The sequence below is a fragment of the Cygnus olor genome, chromosome 15 (assembly GCF_009769625.2).
Source record: "Cygnus olor isolate bCygOlo1 chromosome 15, bCygOlo1.pri.v2, whole genome shotgun sequence".
In the NCBI taxonomy this organism is placed as follows: Eukaryota; Metazoa; Chordata; class Aves; order Anseriformes; family Anatidae; genus Cygnus; species Cygnus olor.
Window position 1 is genome coordinate 5,896,542 of NC_049183.1, and position 21,122 is coordinate 5,917,663.

The following is a 21,122-nucleotide window of genomic DNA, read 5'->3' on the forward strand; positions in this document are numbered from 1 at the left end:
TGACATGGCTCTTTTTGTTACTGCCATCAGTAGTAATCTAGCACACAACATTTTAACATACCGCCTAAAAGGCTGAGAAGATGAGCTCTGTCATATGCCAGGTGTTTTAAATTTTGAAGCCACGTGTGATCGAGTTTAGTTTGATTTACAGAAGCAGCTTGTGATTTAAGTAGTAAGTTATTGCTGAGTATAAGTATTTTACAGATTTGATCAAGTCAGCTAAATTTTTCTCCTTTCCAAAACCCTGAGTGAAAAGATGTACTCTGGATCCCGAAGTAACAATTCCTGCTGGAGAAGTATCTTGAGTTTCGTAGCTTTTGCAGTTTGTACACAAACCCCTCAATGCATTCCAGGGCTTGGATCCCTGTATCTGCCATAGGAGCTAAATAGTTATTTTTAGTTTTGTACGTGTGTTCTTTTTTCTTTTTGATTTTGCCTCATGAATGAAAGAGTCTCCTCAATACTGCGTATTTATTTCAGAATTGATACATGCTTCTTTCCACAGGTACGAGCCTCAGACTGACATTCCTCCTGATGTTGAGACGGAACAGGACCGCGTTTTCTTCGTTAAGGCTGTAGCTCAGTTTATGGTATGTCTGTTTATTTCACATTGAAATACGTGTTCTGGGTTAGCTTTAATGGTTTCCCTCTTAATCCCTTATGATTTCCGTCTGATGGGTGGCTGAGTATGTACTGTACTCTTGTGATGTATGTCAAATTGCAGGTCAGCTTTGTTTTCTCTCTGAAATAATAATTTAGGCTATATAATTTACTGGGGAATTCTGCTCAGGATCAAAAATACAAATTAAAAAATAGTAAGACAATGAAGAGGAAGGGAGAGAGAGGTTCATTTTAGAACTTACTACTAATAAAGCTTCAGCTATTGCAATGATATAAGCATAACTGCTTACCTGATACTTTAAGTAGCTTCATTTGAGTCACGCTAGTGAAGTCAAGTAGAAGTATTCTTCCTTGGTTCATAGGTTCTTTGGGCCTTGAGTGTTATTTTTGGCTTGTATTTGCACGGATCCAAAACAAGTGGTGACCTTGTCCGTGACTTGGGATCCTGATATAACAGCTGTTAAACTTGAGCAGCCCAGGGTATGCTGTTACTGAAATCATGTAGAGTTATATCTGTGACTTCACAGAATTGGAATCTAAACATCTAATGATAAAACAAAATTCATCTTTATCTCTTAATATTGGGGGGGTCGGAGTAAGAGTGAAAGATATATCTGTAGATAGGACATTTGTGAAGCCCTTTAAATGGGTTTAGAAGAGATTCTGTCTTATGTACTACTAACTTTGGATGCCTAATTAATTCATATGCTTGAGTAGTTATAACCTCTGATGTGCTCTATAGAATTGTACACTGGTATTCTGTCATATGAGCCTTCTCGCTGATTGGGCTGAGGCACATTTTTCTCAGAGCCAATCTTTTACCACCTTATTCTTAACCATACTTGAATTAGGTTATCAACTTCTGTAGTCTCATGCGATAAGAACACAGTCCTTCACATCATCCTTATTACTTTGATGTATGTGGCATGAGTCTTTGCTGTTATGACACACCTGTGCACAACTTTAATCAGGTGGAAAAAACTTAATGGTTAAAACTTACAGATGGGTTTGGAAACAGTGGAATTCCTTATGCTAGAGCCAAAGATTAATTTCTTATAAAACTTCTCTGATTTTTAAAATATGTTAAAATGATATTCTAATCAGGATGACTTTTGTCTTCAGATTTGTGATGGTGTCCACCATAAGTTTCCTTGATTCTTAATTTTACGTTGTTCAGAATATGATTCACATCTGTGCATACCAGAATGTACTTCTGAGCCCTGGAGCATCATAAGATGAAGTGAACAGATGTATTTTGTTGGGAGGGATTTCTTCCCTCCAAACCAAGCATGTCTTGAAATGACAAGATGGAGTCATTAGTAATGTTATTAATACATTTTCCTTTCACTACCTGATTTCACGGAAGATATCCCTAAAGATTTTGAAGAATTACTTGATTCAGAAAATGAAATGAATTGAAATTTCTTTAATCATCCTATGCTTAGTTAATATTACAAAATAATGTGGGGATTATTGTAGTTCTTCAGCATTTTCAGAATGAGAAAAGCTTGTAGACATTTCCTTAATAACTCAACGTCTGTGGAATCCACAGTTATCTTGTCTAGTAGCTGGGAGCTTTATGCGTCCGTAGCCAGAGGTGAGATGTGATAGAGACAGATTTATTTTAGGGAATATCGGGATGGATTAATCACCATGAAATATATCTAGAATATTCCTTTCCTTTCCCAGACAAGGAGTATAAATGTGTTTTTACTCAAACAATGCATTGCCCTGTGTTACTGGGTTTAGATACTACCAAGACTGTGCTGTTGTACAGGAAAGAATGCGAAATGCTTGGGCCAGCTGGGATAAAGACTGGGTCTGCAACTGAATGGCTGGAGCGCACAGCTGGGACTTCTCGTGGTTCTTCCCTGAGCTGTTTTTGCTTTCCCATCACACAGTATTTGGCTAATTAACTGATTACAAGAACTGAAACCTGTGTCTGGCGTAGGCACAAATCCTGCTCTTGGTACTGCCTGGGCTGTGTGCTTTACAGCTGTGTCAGGGTTCCAAAAAAGCCAAATGTCAGCAGCAAGGATCGCTGCAGAAACCAACCAAGGATCTCAGGGCCCGAACTATTACTGTCTTTGGATGCTGTATTGGTAATTTGCAGAGAGCTTTTAGGAGCACAGGAGTGTGTTAGTAGTGAGCCATGGGGTAGAGGAAATAAATTGCAGGGCTTGTTGCTTCGCACAGCAAGGCCCTGTGTTTGTGGCATGTCCATAGCTCTGTGTCCTGGGACTGCCCTCACTGCTGGAATTAATGTTTGTTGTCAGATTCGGGACCTAGTGGTTTTGTGGGGTTTGGAGGAGGGTTACGATGCATGTGACCTCATGTAATTAGGATATCCGTTTCATCTGTCCTGTCTCATAGGAATGTAAATTCTTCCTGCTTGCGGTTATCTCTTACTGAATTACTGAATTGACAGATAGAAAGTTTTAACATAACAGGAAAGGTGTAGACTGTTTGGAGAAGCAAGGACAAAGGTACTGAGCCCACCACCCTTTGGTTTAAATGGTATGGCATAGCATCCCCTCCTACACAGCACAGAGGAAAGTAAGATGGGACTGGAAAAATCCACCAGCCACTTCAATCCCCCAGGAAGGGGACTTGCAGCACAGTGGCAGTGACACGGTGCCGTGCTGCTCTGTGGGTCAGGCAGGAACCTTTCGCGTTCCCGCTTCTCTGAGTGTCTTTACTGAGGCTCTGCCTTGGGTTCGCAATTTGGCTCCATGATAATAATGAAGCAGGTTTTAAAGTAGAGCAAATTTTCTGGCTGTTGATTCCATTCTTGCAGTAAATTTTTATTTCTTTCCTATTGCATTGTAATAATTGGATTTTCAGGATAGATGGAAGTGATTCTTGATGATACTTTAAAACTATTTGGAGTTGTTAGAAAATAGGTGACTGAATCTCGAGCTTTCCAAACATGAAGTTTGCTTGCTTGAATAGGCAGTGCAATTATGTCAATCTGAAAAATATATGTAGTTTTATGTGTTTTTCCTCTTTTTTTTTTCTAAGTAGCCTTTGAGTGCAAAACATTTTTTTCCTTTTACTAGACATTGATTTTTCTTTCTTGAGGTTGAATGGAACTGAAATTGGAATTCCTGTCTCTAACCATGTCCTTCATGATGTGGTGTATTAGTCTTCTTTGTGTAGTGGATGTTTAACAGATTCTGTCAATTTAATGGCATACTTCTCTTAAAATTTAATACCTACTGTTTCTACGGTTTAGTTTTTTAGATTCCTTGTACACAAAGAGATGGAAGAACACATCTGGCTTTCTGCTTTGTGTGTTGGTTCATTTGAGGTCACATTGGCCAAAATTTTCAAAAGCGGTTCGGGGTTTTTGTACTGTAAGCCTCATACTGCCCCTGATCAGGGTGTGCAACATCAGTAACCTGTTCTGGAAAGTGTGACTTCACTTTTAGCTGTGTTCCTGCATGCAGGAAGTGGGTGTAGAGTCACTGTGCTGTGTTGTGACTTCGTGAAGAAAGAGGCAAGATGCAAGCACCACCGAGAAATCTGGTTGTAAAGTCATGAAGCTTGGCCGGAATCAGATGACAAAACGTTGATCAACAGCTGTTTGCTTTGTTTTCTTTGCTCCCTGAAAAGTTGGAGCTAGGTCCGTGGTTTGAGATGCAGTCCTTTCTCCCTTTCGTTTCACGTGAAACTTTCCTGCGTTGAAGTATTTGGAGAAGCCCAGTGCAGAGTGGGCAAAGCTAGTACCAACCGTTCTGGTGTTCGAGTCGTGTATCCCAAGGCTGAAGATATTGCACTGCTAGGCATCCGTAAGAGGATGTTAAGTTAAAACTTAGCTGTATTTGTATTTGTAGAACTAGAAGGCAAACAGTTTTCCTTTGCTTGTCTGTTTAGTCAGGCCATCAGCAAGAGTGCCTCAAAACTTAACCTGGAGTTTGGCGTTAGCTCCTTGTGGCTGTTTGTTTGTAACATAATCTTGTTAGGAATTTCAAGAACTCCGTTTGTGTCCTTTCTGCAACAGATGTGCAGCATCTATGAAGCTCACTTTTTCCCTTTGGTGTTTTGAATTAAAAAATGATAACGTTATAGTTTTTGGTGTTTTTTTTCCTTACTGGTCTGTCCGTACTTTTCAGAGATGGAAGACAAGGGAATAAAGTTGGTAATACTGTAGCAGGGAATAATTTGAGAGAAACAATAAAATATTCTGAAGGTACTGCTGAAAGAGAAGACAGTTAAATTAGGATAATTGATCTTATTCTTGTAACTCATTAAGGGTGAAATTTACCTCTCTGCAGCATCATCACAAGACCTGGGCAGCACTTACATTCCACTTAAACTTAATTTGAATTTAAGTGGTGCACAGGGTTTTTGCTGATCTTCGCAGAGGGAAGAATTAATGGAGAGTCTGAGGTTTTTTTATTCTGGTAATTATCTGCAAATGTTCTGACATGCTAAAAGTGCACATATTTCAGAAAGATTTCTTTTAGAAACATCAGCAATACGGTGAGGCAAATTTGTTTCCAAACAGGAAGATTTATTCTCATAAAGCAGAGGATGGTGCCCACAAAAAGAGCTTTAGAGTGAAGTGTGAAAAGGTAACGATTTTATTCTTTGTTACATGATAAATTCTTTCTTCCCAAAGGCTACCAAGGCTCACATAAAGCTCAACACGAAGAAGCTTTACCAGGCAGACGGCTATGCAGTGAAGGAACTGCTGAAAGTCACCTCTGTGCTTTATGGTGCTATGAACACCAAGGGAGTGGAGCGCACAGACGTGAGTGAGGAAGACAGCAGCAAATTCAAGTTTGATCTTGGCTCAAGAGTAAGGAAAACTTGTAGTCTTGTTTTTTATTAATCTGTGGAAAAAAAAAACATTTTCTGGCTGAAACTTAAGTAGAGAATGTTCTCTAAAGGAAGTTTATATGCCTTTATCTCAGACTTTCTGTGGCTGAAGTTACACACTATGGCTTGTTTTTAATTTGTGTGTTCTTAAGCAGAAGTAGAGGCAACAGAGGCACAAAATTGGTTATCTTTGTTTTGCATTGCTATTGAAATTGCAGAGCTATTGGAGTAGGCCAGAATAAAGACTTATTTTCTCTATCTTAATCTCATTGCAACAAGGGAGCTTCCAAACCACTGACTGATAGTTGGGTTTTGAGCCAATTTGGGTTGAGTGAAAGGGGAATCTTCCTATCATCTTAACGGACATCAAAGTTGTTCAAGCCCTTAAAATAAACGCCTTCTCTAGATATTTCATTAAAAAAAAAAGGCAACCAACAAAACTGTGTTAAATAAAAGGAGTTCTTGTTGCTGCTTTTTTGTTACTTTTATCACCTCTTTATATTCTGGTATCTTTAGTCTTTGATTCTATTATAGCTGTGCTATGTCAGATCTGCTAAGAAAGTACCTAGAAGAAATCATGAAAAAGCACTTCTAGATGATCAGTATTTGCTATCTATGCACCGTGCTAGTCATGTACCTTCTATTATATGCACTTTCTACTTTTGCATGTGGAAAAAGGTATTTTCCCTTTGCCCTGGGCAGCACATGAAGCAACAACAGGCAGAGTCAGTTTTGAGGAGTGTTTTTTGTTGGCCTGAGGTGTCTGGGGTTTTACTGATGTGTAAATGGAGGCTAATCTAGACCATGTGAAAGCCAAGAGACAGGCTCACTGTGATTCCGGTGGGGAGCTTCAGTGCTACAGTAGAGATTCAGCCTCTGTGCTGGCCTCCCATGCATTTTTAACATAAAATGGGAAAAATCTGTGGATCTTCTGTGTGATATTGTGGATTCTCTTTTGCCATTGAGTGCTGTTGCTCTGTTTCCAGATTGCTGACTTGAAGGCAGCTAGACAGCTTGCTTCTGAAATCACCTCCAAAGGAGCAAGTCTGTATGACTTACTTGGCAAAGAAGTTGAGCTAAGGGTAAGTAAACCCTGGAGAGTGTACAAGAACTTTTGTTCGCTGGGTGCTGCAAAGGAAAAAAGGTGGAAAAAGTATGTAGCTGTTTTTAACAGCTGCATCTAAAATGAATATCCTGTTATTTGTAGGATTGGGTCAGAAAGTTTGCATTTTCTTCCCACTCATATTAACACCTGGATTGCAATGAAAGTGAGAGAACAGTTTGGCACTTTCTCTTCAGAAGAAAACTGAAATAGTCTCTGGAGAACTATTTGGGGATATTGACTTCATGTGTATGTTTTAGCAGTGGTGGTGAATGTGTTCTGAAAGATGAATGATTAATGCCTTTAGTTATCCAAGTGCAAGGCTCATTATTTCTGTTACAGTAATTGAAAGCCCCACAAGCCTGCAGGGTACATATTCTTTAGCTTTGTTGTAAAATCACAAGCATTGCATGAAGTCACGGAAGTGTCATCAAACACTTTGCCAATAAGTCTTTCAATATTTTCTTTAATGCTTTCATCTGTAATGCTGTAGATTATTTGTTTGCTGATAACAGACATTTAAGCAAGGCAAGCCTGGAATATTCTAGTATTATTTTTGATAATCTTCAGATTTGTAATATCTGAGCTGTGGGAAGCGCATCCTGTAAGAGCAGTAGACTGCGTGCCTTGACAACTAATGCTCCCGGGTCCTCGTTTGATGGAGTGCGAGTGTTTCAAAGGATGGATGATGTACAGGGAAGATTACCTGTGGAGCGTTGTCTTTTCTTCTAGATACATTAGCATGGTGTACAGCTGTGTGAAAGACATTAGTATCTTAGAAGGGAGAGAGAAGTGATAACCAGTTTAATTCAACATACACAAGTCTTACAAAACTGTTAATCAGTCACTTCTCATCTTGTACTTTTTGCTTAATTTGCTGGCTTTGACATTTTCACATTTTCATGTGAGTACTGCCTAACGTGCTAATGCTTGCTTTAGAGCATTAAACTATTTTTTTCTGTATATGGCATCTCTTAGAGCTCAGCTAAAAAGTCAAGTATAGGTCAGTGTAAGTCAGCATTTTTAGAAAGTACTTAAGCATTGCTTTGAAATTGGTCATTGTTTGATCACTTTAAATCAAGGCTTTTAGGAGTCCAACTGACTTTAGAACTGGGCCTTAAAATAGGGACTTACACAAGTGCCAAGTGCTGAAAGTGTGAAATGAAAAATCAAGAGATGGGTAAGTGCTTCATCGCAGCCACTTCTCGTTGCACCCATTAAGAGACCTTCAATGGTAGTCTGTTTAAGGGTGCAATTTGTAAAAGGATAGAATTTATTATATACTGTAGAGAGCGTATGTTTCTTGTGGTGTAATGACCGAGTGCACAAGCTGGGGCTAACTGATCTTACAGAGGTACGCAGTTTGTATTTTGCAAAAAGGTTTGACAGACTGAATTTGTTATCTTCAAGAAATCCTGTCCTAGGAAAGATGACCTTTGCTTCTGTCTCATTAGCTACAAGTTTATATCTTTAAAGCACAACATGACACTATGCCAGTGCAGTGAGTACCTCGAGAGCAACAAAGAAACTTTCTTGCTCTGTTCCTTTTCATTTGATACTGGTTCCAGCCTTCTGAGTGATTTGTTAAAACTGGAGGAAAAAAAAAATGGCTTGGGTCTTAAATGCCAAGTTTGGTATGTAATTGTGTACGAGTTTGAGATTTAAGCATTTAGCAAAGGAAATAATTTTCAGGTTAAAAAGGCATGAGGTTGCAATAAGCAGTTTTCTGGTGGAGTTTGTCAAGTTTGTTTGTTTTAATTATAAGCAGAGTTATTTTTTTACTTCATGGCTTTTTCTTCTACAAAGACTGCTAGCATGGTGATGGTGATTACTTGGCTTTTTGCTTTCAATTAGTAATGGAAAGTTTATGACTAGACACCTGTTGCTGCCATTTTTTACAAAATTGCAGTTTAGATACTGTAAAAATTATTTCCAGTCCGTGCACCAGAAAAAGTTATATCCTAAAAATGAGCTGAACTTAATGTGTTGTTCTGAGTAGTTTACAGATCACTTATACCAGGAAATGACCAAAGCGCTGGGCAGCTTTATTGGTTTTGGCACTGTCATGCCTCTTGTTGCTTGGAGAGATGATGGAGGCCAGCACAGCGCCTTTGGGAGAGCTTAGAAAACATAAGGTGAAGTGAGACTAAATACAAGCGAATTCCCCTGGCTCTTGTCCTTTCCATCTTTTCAGGAGTCACAAAGCAAAACCTTTACCCTCAAATTGGTACTGGGGTCACTTCAGTTTACCTCTTTGCAAAGTAGATAGGGTAACTTTCTCTTCCTCTGTGAAGCTTAACTAATAATATGGGAAGTGTTGTCTTGGGCTTTTCTGTTAGAATCTGCAATACAATTGTGAATGATTATAGCTGGGATTCGACTCAGGAGTGATAACCTTCCTTTCGGCAGCTACCAAGATCTTTGTGACAGAACCTGAGACCCTCGCTCTGTACTTTAGGAAGCAGATGGAAAAGGGAAATCCAGAAATAACGTGTAGGTGGGAGATAAATCTTACCGCTCCCTGAAGCTGGAATTCAGCTGAATGTGCAGCTGGGTCACTGGCTCACCGCTCCATTGTGCAGTTTGAGCCCTGTTTGGTGGTGCTGTGGGGTGTGCGCATCAACGCAGTCCATCCCAGGGAAAACCAGCAGCATCTGCCTGTGTTGCTGGGATGCAGGATACTACCCAGCTTCACTGCGTGTGATGCAGCTGCGTCATGAGACCTTTTAAAGCTGTTGGGGCACCACAGATTTTGCACTTTAGTTCCTGTAGAACTTATCTACCTTGAGACTTCATGGCTTTGGTCCTGTTTCCACAATGAGCCTCTGTAAATAAGTGCCCTTGCTTCCTTTTCAGTTGGTGGTAACCTAGACGTTTCAGCAGTGGAGTCGGGGGTGTGATTTGTCACCCCTAAAGTTCACGTGTATGTAGGAGCAGCAGAACTGCACCGTGTGCATTCATGTTTCGGTAGAGTGTAAAGGGAACTCGGTGTGGATGGCACAAACGAGAGACACCTGCAGCTTGGTGAGATGGCTTTCCCCTTTCACCTGCCGGTGCAGCCCTTGGTCGAAGATCTTGACTGGGTGCACCAGGTGATCCTGCAATCACAGATATGAACACCTGAGTGTGTGTGGTGTAAGACAGTTGATGTGCTGCCCGGCACTGCCCAGCTTGAGGGCTTTTGTGGGCCTCGAACTCTTGGCAGCAGCAGCTCCAGCCTCGCTGCAGGCTATCCCAGCTGGGGGAGCAGAATCCTCAGGGCTGCGGGGTTTTCCTACACAAAGTTTACGGCAGGGAGGGAGGATGTCTCTGGGGGGAAAAGAGGGATGTATGGTAACCTTTAGAAGATTTCATCATCCTAATTTTTCCTCCCAAATATTTCAAAATAATTGGGCTACATGAGCTCACTTGAGTATGAAATGAACTCATCGAGTGAGAGGCAGAGAGCCAAATGCTGCTGTTTTCTGCCATTGCCATTAAGTCTGATAATGCCTATGGAAGTCAGTGGCGTTGTAGTTATTTCCAAACAGCCAGTGTGGAGCGCAGTAAGGAATTGCCCGTCATCATTTCACACCATCTCCCTGGATTCTTCACAGACTCGGTGAGGTGCTCTGAAGCTGACGGGGTGGCATCCTGTGCCTGCCCTTCCCACCCCGTTCCAGGTGGGCAGGAGAAGTGCTGGGAATTCTGCCTTCATGTGGAGAGCTAGAGCTTTGTCCGTACATATCAAACTAGCTGCCATTAATCTAAGGTTACTTTTAGTATTTTTTTTAATGTGTTGTTTATTGATTTCCATTGCTTATTTTCTTTTGACATTGCGTGGCTAAGTAACGCACACAATAAATTGCACTGGAGGAGAGACCGCGCTATTGAAGGGCAGTAGGAGAGCAGTATGGTTTATTTGTTAATTACGTTTTATGTCCTGAAACCTGTTGCATATATTAAAATGCATCGACAGTTCTGATATTGTTTTAATGAATTTGAGAACATGGTTGTTTTATTTTCCCCGAACTCCCTCCCCCTTCCCTTCCAATTCATCCATCTCCAAATATCCAATTGGAGGATCTTGCTACCAAGGCTTAGTTAAGCTGAGGATCTTGTTTCTATCCTAAGCAAAGACTGCTTCATTTTCATGTAACTGTAAAAGAAATGCCAGCGTTTGTCGTTAATGGGTTGAATAGATCTGTTTTCATTGTCTAAGCCCCTTTTGGGGAAAGATCACTGGGAAAAGTGAAGTAAAACTCGTTTTTATTTCCTGTAGAAATGTTGACTATAATTTGTGTCACAACCTTTATTTTCTTTATTGGAGCTCTTCTTGCACATAATTTGTATAGAAGCTATGTAGAAAATCCTTATGCATAAGATAAACCTTATTGATCCAAGTCATGGGTCACTTTCGTAAATTACTTTCTGAATGAAAACAAATTTCAGCCAGAGAAAGGAAGGGCTTATTAAGGGAAAATTTATATCAGATGTGTTGTAGGTACGTATTGATGTAAATGCATCTGTATTAATTTGGTAGAGTATTTGTGTTCATGGAAATGTGGTACTGTGCCTTTGTAATGCCTTTATAAATCCATGATTTCCTCATTGAATTTCTGATATATTTGTAAACTGCTTTTAGAATTAATCTATAATGTTCAAACAACAAAAAAAACCCACAACCAATAAACATCACTCAAACCTTTAATTTAGGAATACCGGAGGAAGCAAAACCTACAGGTACTCATTTGCTTAATTCAGACTAGGGTGCTGTTGGTAATTGTTTTGGTCAGAATCTTAACTAAAAGCTGTGCTTATCTCATCAGATGAAAATCACAAATGTCGTTTTTGGTTTAAATAAGAAATCAGATTTTATATTTGAGCAGAACAGGAAGGCATTTCCCGATAAACAGCCCTACAGCAGCAGAAAGCTAAAATGTGAGGAGAAGCCGCTGGGTTCCAGCCCTGCAGACGGGTCAGGAGATTTCCTTTCCTGCTCTCCCACCTCGTGCGTCGGGCTGCGGGGCGCAAGGTGTGGGTGGGGAGAAGTGCAGGCGCTGCCTTTGCCCTGTTCCAGCTGGGACACCGGTGCTGCCAGGTAACTGCCAGGGGGGAGCTTGGCACAGTTCAGCGCTAAGGGGGAGAGAGACGGAAAGCTGTACTTCATCAGGGGATCTTTGGAGTTCAGTGCTGGAGTCCACTGAAGCTGCTGGGATGCTGTGCTTCAAGAACAGCTGTTGGTGAGCACAGCATAGGTTGGTGTCCTGTGGCAGTGCGCTGGGGGAGGGACAGGCTTCTTGTTTTAAAATGGATTTAGCCCTTATATTTGCAGATAGTTTGCAGTTTCCAGTCTTACTGGTCCAAGTATAGAAATTGGAAAGTTGGAGTTCGTAGAGTCTGTTTTTAAATATGCTGGTTCCTAGCGCTCAGTAATTGTTTCTTCATGCGTGGAATCATTGTAATCTTGATGTATGTTAGGACTGTAGCGGAGCTGATGAATGAGCTCTGGTGCAACACAGTGAGTTCCCCAGCTGAAAAGCAAATTCTGTGCACGGAGATGCATGTATTTATCTTCATTGCCTCCTTTACTGCCAATGGGACTTCCTCTGCATTGCATGACTATGTGGCCTTAATTTTCAGAGTATTTATATCCAGCTTTGGAAGAGTAACTAGACACTGAGTTCTCGTTTCCTAGCACTCCCTCCACGCCCCCCGCTCCCTCCCCCCTCAGATGAGGAAATGTGGGGGTCGATTTGAGTTTGGGGTAGGGATGGAGAGATTTGATTTATATTTCTCCCTCTCTCCATCCCTCTTTCTCTCTCTCTCTCTGCATACGCTGTTTTCTACGCTTAGGAGGACCAAAAGAAGTAGAAGTTGAAACTACCGGTGCTGTGATCAAGCTTGTCAAGCCCCAAATCAAGAAAAGCACCAGAGTAATTAATGTTGGTGCTCAGGCAAAATGCAGCGCCACTTCATTGTGCATTCAGTTCAGTTTTCACATGGGTCGGCTGACTCTGGACCTACACAGCTAACTGCTACGGTCTTGTAAATGGCCCAGAGACCTTAGAAAAGCCAGTGGTCCTCTGTGTCATGTAACAGCTGGTTACCGACAGGTCGTTCGTGGGGAAGATGGCAAGATGAGTCTTTACTGGGAGGGAGGGCTGATGAGGTGACCCAAAAAATTCTTTAGCATAAAGCAGTAACGACTTTCAAGGTCAATTGTGATCAATTGAGGAAGGATGCTCCTGAGTTGTCATACGTTGAACATCCAAAAGGAAAAATTCATGGCTATTTATAACACTTGGGCGAAGCTGACTGTCTCTGAGAGGCTGCCACTTTGCATCTGCCAGAGGTCCCGTGGACGTGTTAGCAGGAGCCTGTCAAGTAGCTGCCTTGCTTAGGCTTGCTGACTTATTAGACGCAGTAAGATAATGAAGCAAAAAAATTCCAAAATAAAACTGCCTCTGTGCTGGTGGCAGGCGTAAAGATTTCTGACCTTCTCAAGGTTGTTTTCATTTTATTTACCTCTTAATTAACTCCAAGCCATGTAAAACTGAAGAAAGGTGAAAATAATCTCTCTTGTGATGTACTTTGCTTGTGCTGAAGATGGGCAGCACCCTGGGTCAGTATTCTCACGTTCCTCTTGGCTCTTACTCAATCTGCAACCTTGAACAAACCATTTAGTCCCTGTGTATTCTCTTGCGTAAATAAAGTAATTTCTGTAATTTTGTAGATCAAAGTTTTTAACAGCCAGATAGCGTTTCCAAGCCTGCGGAAGATGAATTTTGAAGTACAGGGTGTTGGTACGAGTGTTCCTGTTATGTATGCACACAGTATAAGCTTATTCCAAAATTGATGGAAGCCATTGAGAATCTCTTTGCTGACTTCAGTTTGTGACATGCTTGAATTAAACTCTCAGGAGAGCCAAAGGCATTTAGATCCAGCTGCGGAACTGAAATGGCATTAGTTACAACATAAAGAGATGCCACTGAAGACATTTAACTGGATCTCTTCATTCCCTGCTTCTTGATTAAAGATTCCCTCTCCCCTGCCTCCCCCTGCTCGTTCTGTTGCAGTTTGCTGCCTGCCCCTTTCCGTCGAGGGAGAGGTGGGTCAGCTTGGAGTGACAGCTGCATTCTTGAAAGGTAACTACAAGAAATTATTTTACCTGTAATGTTGGAAACGTTTTCCATCTGCCAAATGTTAGTTCTGGGTGCTAGATATTGCCTAGGGGAGGCTGATAAACTCATTTCTCTCTTTCCCGTGCCTTGGCTACAAAGTTGCCATGCACATCACAGGGGTAAAAATGATTTCTAGTGGGAACTTGTAATTCCAAGTTCCCAGAACTCCAGAGAATTACGTAGTTTGCTTCAAATTCTTTGAGCTGTGCTGCTTCAAACCAAAACCTAACTTACCAGTTTTGAAGAAGAGGGATTATTGCAAGGTGGGAAGCCAAAATTAAACCTTGAAATTGTGAGAAGTTGAATCAATACTGTCCTATACTTTGGATTGCTTTAACCATAGGCATGGTTATATGTTCACGTGACAAATGATTTTCTAGTGAGCTTTGCATTAGTATTTGGCTTGGAGACATAGCATCGTCTATAAATTGCAAGGGGGCGTGTTTCCTGTTGCAGTTTGGGGCCAGTTGTTTCAGTGCAGTGACGATTTTGTCAACCATCTGGAAGACTTGCATGCTTGTAGCTCAGTTCTAGACTGTTTTGAAAAGCCATTCTAGCTTAGCTGGGAAGAAAATCACATCCAAACCATCTTCTGTATGTCACAGCACTTGTCAAAAACTGCATGACTCTGCAAGAAGGTTCGCTTAATAATTGGGCTACATCAGAAGCGTTGTGTTCTGAATATCTGGTGAGGCTTCAGTTGCTCATTATTCCTAACCTTCCTTCATTAGAGACAAAGTATAGCCATGTCAAAATTTTAGTTACATAAGAGGAAAATGTGCTGACGTAAATTGCCTTTGTTTCTGCCGAAGAGCCGCCCTGTATTTCTGTCACTGGAGCACACCAGCCACTCTGCTTCTTGCTGGTTAAGCTTTGTTGGGAATGGAAACCCAAGCTGCGTGGCAATGTTTGCGGAATCGAGGGCTCGATGCGAGTTAAAAAGTTTAAACTGTCTCTCGGGTGGTATTGCTGCATACCCAGTGCCTGTTCCTGCTTTTACTGCAGCTTTGCATGGTGTCATAGCATGTTTTTGAGGACTGAAAGATGCTGCTGAACAAAACACGCTTTTTGTTGATGCTTCTTTTTCGTTCTGAGGAAATCATAACCCTTCCTGAAGCTTTCCTTTTATTTTTGTCGAGTAGGGAAAGGAAATACTTTTAAAAACATTTGTTACAGAAGGATGTGGATAAAAGGAGATATTGAAGTAACTTCTGGCCTGACCAGGTGCCTTGCCTTTTTGATGACCCTGCTGTTTTTTCCTTTAAAAAACAAAAAGCATGCTTCCAACTGTCCGTGCTGCCCAAGGCCAATTTCATCTGTTTGTAGTAGGAAATCCACTCACAAACACAGCTTCCGCTGTGCTGGCAGACATACGTTCGTTGTCTTCTTGCCAGACTGTGGAAGAGACATCACAAGCTGCCGCCTGCATCAGGACCCCCGGTCCAAGCAGGACCCTGCAGCCCTGTGGACTAATCCAAACTTTACCAATGCAATGTGCCGTGAAACCCGTCAAGTATTAAATTAAAGGTGAGGGTTCTAAGGATGCAGGAAGACACCAGTAAGCACATGCTGGGGTTTGTGAACGGAAGGTAATTCAGTGGAAACAGCTCTTGAGCTAGAAGACCCGCGGACCACCTGGAGGTGGGTGTGGGGAGGGGAGAGCAGTGTAACTACGTGCCTGTCAGAAAGCTTTACAATCCTTCTTCTTGCCTCACAGTTCAGCAGTCTGGATGCTAATGTTTGCAAGGGGTTTCTTCTGTCATAAGGCATATGTTCAGATTACATCTTATCTGGCTAGGCAGACTGCCTGATTCTTTTTGGTCTGCAGAAAATTATGCTTTCCAGCTGGTTCTTTAGCTCAGATCCCCTTCTCGTGCCATGCTTTTTAAACATTGCAATAGCTACTGGGGCTTCAGACAGTAGCTTTGGTTGAGGGCTCTGCATTGCTGAGTAGGCAGATGTCTCTGTGGATTTACTTTGTGGACTGCTGAGATGAGCATACAAGACAGCAGCTTCCTGGGAGCCTGGAAGCAGCAAAAATCTCGATTAACTTGAGCTTTAATCTCCTGGGGAAGAAAGTAGGCTGTTAGAAGTATCAGGTTCCTTCAGAAGGTCTTGATTATTATAGAATCATAGAATATCCCAAGTGAGAAGGGACCCGTAAGGATCATCGAGTCCAACTCCTGGCACCGCACAGGTCTGCCCAAAAGTTTAGACCATGTGACTCAGTGCACAGTCCAAACGCTTCTTAAATTCAGACAGGCTTGGTGCAGTGACTACTTCCCTGGGGAGCCTGTTCCAGTGTGCGACCACCCTCTCGGTCAAGAACCTCTTCCTGATGCCCAGCCTAAACTTCCCCTGCCTCAGCTTAACACCATTCCCTCAGGTCCTATCCCTGGTCACAAAAGAGAATAGATCGGCGCCTGTCCCTCCACTCCCCCTCGTGAGGAAGCTGTAGACTGCGACGAGGTCCCCCCTCAGCCTCCTCTTCTCCAGGCTGAACAGGCCAAGTGACCTCAGCCGCTCCTCATATGTCTTCCCCTCTGGGCCCTTCACCATCTTCGTCGCCCTCCTCTGGACACTCTCCAACAGTTTCATGTCCTTTTTGTACCGTGGTGCCCAGAACTGCACACAGTACTCGAGGTGAGGCCGCACCAGCGCAGAGCAGAGCGGGACAATCACTTCCCTCGACCGACTAGCGACGCCGTGCTTGATGCGCCCCAGGATACGGTTGGCCCTCCTGGCTGCCAGGGCACACTGCTGGCTCATATTCAACTTGCTGTCAACCACAACCCCCAGATCCCTCTCTGTGGGGCTGTTCTCCAGTGTCTCGTCCCCCAGTCTGTACATATAGCCAGGGTTGCCCCATCCCAGGTGCAGGACCTGGCACTTGCTCTTGTTAAACTTCATGCGGTTGGTGATCGCCCAGCTCTCCAGTCTGTCCAGATCTCTCTGCAAGGCCTTTCCATCCTCAGCAGAGTCTACAACTTCTCCAAGTTTGGTGTTGTCGGCAAATTTGCTCAAAACACATTCTAGTCCTGACTATTTTTAATTTCCATCCTGTACCTTCCTGTTCATGTATAACTGTGCCTAATAATCCATTCCATTTTGGCCAAATGTGATCACAGTGTATGTTAATTAGTTTCCTGAACAGTAAACTCTCCAAAAGTAGAGTTTTATTACCTGCATGGACAGCTGTAGTTACAAAAACCCTGTTTGCAGTGAGTATGGGATGTAATGCTTCCTGGAGTAAGACTGAAGGCAGCAGAGAGTGGCAGTGAGAAGGTAACTCGCATGTGCTCCTGAGAGAGGAGCAAAGATTTAATCTGTGGTCAAAAAATCTTATGTGCAAAGTCTACTGTAGTGGAGAAAAGCTTTTGTGTCCGGTCCTTAAGACAAAAAAAGGAAAGATCTAGAAACCTCCGTTAGACCTCTGCACATCAGTATATACCTATAATATACAACAGTTATCATGAGTGACCTGTATGCTAGTCGTGCACCCATTACTGCGCTTCAGAAGATACGTGCATCCATTTATTGCACATATCGGGCGTGCAGGAAGCTAGCTTAGCTGGTTTTGATTCAGCATGATGGAAAACAATAGCTAGTTGGAAATTCTTCACTGGGCATGTTTGTAGACTGTTTTTTGCATTAGTGACTTTTCATTTTTAACCAAATATAAAACTCCTAGAGGGAAAAATTCTTAGTAAAGGAAGCGGTGGGGGGCTTTTGCAGGAATGGCAGCAACTTCCTGGCCCCACGTTGTGTGCATAGTAGGTGCATTTGCCTTTTCTGCATGCTGACATTACTTTGTGGCCAGGCAGCCTGTGAATTTAGGATGACTTTAAGTGTTCCTTGTTGTCACTGCAGCACCCAGGGAAACAAATCAACAGGAGCATAGTGCAGTGGGAATGGCCTGCCTTGCTCAGTGGCATCGCTCTTGCATGTCAGCGTATCTGCTCAGCAAGACAACGCGAAGTAGCACAGGTACACTCAAAATCCACCACCTTAGTTCTGTTTGCAGGAACTTCCTGTGCAGACAAGCGCCAGCATTGCCGCTGTACTCAGAGTCCGCTGACTTTAATAGAAGCTCTTCAGGTTGTGGTGGAAGGCTGAGAAATTGTACAGCTATTTCCCACTCTAGGTCTGAAATGCAAGCCAAATGAGCCACGCTGCAGCTGAGTCCATGTAAGTGCTTCTCGATTTCGCAATGGGCTCACAACATTGCCCTTCATGTAAGGGTTCTGAATCAGATTATAACACCTCTTGCATAATGGAAAGCTAAAATGTACCTTGGAAGTGCTGCTGCTGGTTTCTGCTAAGGCCATGATCCCATGTACTTTCAGAAGATGCTGGGAGCAGTATCTTGACCCTCTGCCAGTAATTGCTCTGTGGAGCCCATATGACATTTGACAACAAACCAGTTCCTTCTGTAGTGTTTGCTACTGAATCTTGTGCTTTGGGAGAGTTTTGTGTTTTTTTCTTGACAATTTCAGTTGACTGCGTGGAATATTTCTTATAATTGATGTGTAAGGGGGCTGAAGTCCAAACTTACAGGAGCTTTTATCTGGCTTTTATTTTGCTTTTCATTCAGGAAGATGACAAAGCCATACTGTGTTTTTTTTGTTTGTTTTGCTTTTTAATTTGCAGTGCAGGTGCCCAAATCTAGCCATCTAAGCCCGTCTCGGATGGCTGAAGTTGACCAAGACATCTGAAAATGGCTGGCAAATATAATACAGGACTTAGGGCGTACCTGGAAGATGAGTGACATCTTTGTTCGGGCACCGGAGTCCCCTGCATGTTAGCATTTATTTCAGAGATCCTGTATATACCTGAAGGGAAACTTTGCTTTGAATAAAAGATAAGTATTCCCTAATGGTCTTAGAGATCCATGTTTTTCCACATCCAGGAAGTTTATCTGTAGAGCTTTGTGGAACAGGTCTTCAGTGACAGGAAAGGCAGGTCCTGTGCTGCTTTTCTGCATTTTATATTTCAAACGGCCTTTGTACGTTAGCTGAGTATTTGGCAGTGAAGCTGAAAGAGGGTTTGATAAAATTACTGTCCCTGTATTTGTATCCTACAGGATGCTTTTTTGATGAGTGCTGCAGAACTCCTGGTGCAATGAACGAGTTGCTTCCTTGTCCTTTGGCAGAAAGAAGCTGTACTGTGACACCAAACTGAGTGTTGTGACTGTAACGACAGTTTGTGGTCCTGTGTTAGGCAGACATCTCCAATAGGAGCCAAAAGGTGGCTGCTGGGGTAGATGACCAGAACCACAGCTTGTCGCAGCTTCTGGAGGGCCAGCTGCTGGTGTGGTTTCTGTCGACAGAACCTCAGGCATCTGCTGTGAGGATCTGCTGTGGCCTTCTCCTTTGCTGGTTTTTGACCCAGGGGACCGTCACTCAGCAGCGGTGCACACGTGAGACTAGTAATTTCTTTAGACGGATGGAGTTTTGAAGGCTTTAAGCTCAGTGTTACTTCCTGAAACGACGGCAGTACAGTTTTGCTCTAAGGAAATCTATCTTCACTTTTGATGCCAAAACTGGTGCAACTTGGGTGGAGCTGGCTTCGCTGTTAGCTTTCTGCATCCTGCAGGGATTGTTCTGTCAGGCTGTGCTCTGTTCTGCTTGATTGGGCAGTCAGCTGGCCTTTGATTAGAGATCTTTCTAACTTTGTAATGAAATTCTCATTTCCAAAGAAAACAAAATTTTTGAGTCTAAACCAGCCAACTAATTTGATAGTACATTCAGTTGGCTTTGTCCAAAGTGAGATGCAAAACTTGCAGAACTAACATCTCAGCCTTTCCGTGCAGCACCAGATACTGGTTGAACCAGAGTGGGTAAAAAATGCCAGCAAATGGTGTCTCTTGTGTACTTTTGTGTGTTTTCTTTAATAATTGTCAGCTTTAGTTCATCAAAAATGATTTTACGCTTGGCTTCCCTGATTTTTAATTAGTATTTATCATGTAAAAGTATAGCCGGGGAGCTCTTTGAACACTTTGAACAGGAAGCACTGGTAAGTGGTAAACAATCAGCTTGTTCATGAATACCTCTCTGTTTTTGTATGTGTTTGTCTTCTTAAGTTGTAATTACTAGGCATAGTCCTAAATTGTTCAGCTTCTTCCCTCCTCTTGCCTTGATAATTTTTTCTATATTTTCCACCTCTCCTGAGAACTCTGTTTTTAATGGTTAATTTAAAGGAAGCCTCTTGTGTATTATAATGTGCATTCTGATTAGTACACCTAGTTGCAAAGAGTACATTACTTCAAAAGAAAATGAAGAAAGACACATTTTGCAGCTTGGTTTCATTTGCACACCTTTTTTGAGCACGTGGAATTGTGAGTACAGCCAGTAGCAATGTAATACCTGGTATTTGGGCAAATTCAGAATATTGGTTTGCCTTCAGGTGTACAGCCTGTTTGTAGCCACAGATTTAAGCACAAACAGGCAGCTTTTGTGCCAAGTCAGGTTTTAAAAATCTCAGTTGTCATCTTACTGCATATTTTATACCAGGTAAGAAATGCTATTGATGACAAGTTGGGCTGGCAGGAAAACATGGTTTATTTGCTCGTGTGGAGAGTCAGAGATTGTCAAAGTGGTCGTGTGAACTTAAATTCATTTTCTTTCATTTGCTAATGGCTTAATAATGTTTAAATTAGTCAACTCTGGTATTTTAAATACTTTTCATAACATCTCCATAGTCTTTGTGGGGTATTTTATTTTTCTTCATGCACATTAATGTGAGCCATCTTCTTTTTATGGCCAGTTGCAGGGTCCTTCCTCAAAAGAGGTACTGAAAGTAAAAGCTTTTTCTTCAAGAGTTTTCATGGGGTGACAGGAAATGTCCCGCTGACAGATATCCATGGGAGCCTTTACAAACATCCATTAACAAATTCATTGACCATTTTCATTTTCTCAAAGTGTATTTATTTTTCTGTTATGATTTAGTGCCCACTTATATTTACTGCTCTGAAGCGCCACAGGTTAATGGCACTGTTTGTAGCAGTGAAGTGAAAAATGGGAATGCAAACGTAGACCCTTAGGGAGGAGCTGTGTGCCCATGGAAGCTGCAATGGTGCACCTGGGTTCACCTCTCGGTCTGCTGGAGCACAAGGAGGACGTTCATGACACTGACTGCCTTCGTTTCGGTTAAGCTGTGGTTCAGTAATCAAGTCTGAAAATACAAATTGCTGCCTTAACTCTGCTCTTCATTGGCCTGACAAATTTTTCCAAGCAGGCATGACTTCAGGACTGAACCTCGTTCTGGACATTGATGCGGATTTCTCCATGAAGACTGTACATAAAACTTCCACGGGTGGTAGAGGGAAGGTAGAAGGAGAGACATCAAACTTGTAGAGATGATTCCAACTTGAAATGGTGGCTCCTCAAAGGTATATCTGAAACCCATCAGTT

General features: G+C 42.2%; 1 protein-coding gene across 7 annotated transcripts in view; it reads left to right on the forward strand.

Annotated features, from left to right (window-relative positions):
• CLUAP1 (clusterin associated protein 1) overlaps nucleotides 1-21,122 on the forward strand; it is a 75,121-nt gene that overhangs the window by 2,326 nt on the left and 51,673 nt on the right. For 5 of the 7 annotated variants that reach the window (XM_040574615.1, XM_040574614.1, XM_040574620.1 and 2 more), the window contains exons 3-5: nucleotides 506-590; nucleotides 5,246-5,425; nucleotides 6,432-6,527. In XM_040574615.1, the coding sequence (XP_040430549.1) occupies nucleotides 506-590; nucleotides 5,246-5,425; nucleotides 6,432-6,527 (361 nt within the window). Of the gene's footprint in view, nucleotides 1-245; nucleotides 409-505; nucleotides 591-5,245; nucleotides 5,426-6,431; nucleotides 6,528-21,122 lie in introns of those variants that run through there. The other 2 variants (XM_040574618.1, XM_040574619.1) reach the window with 2 other exon arrangements.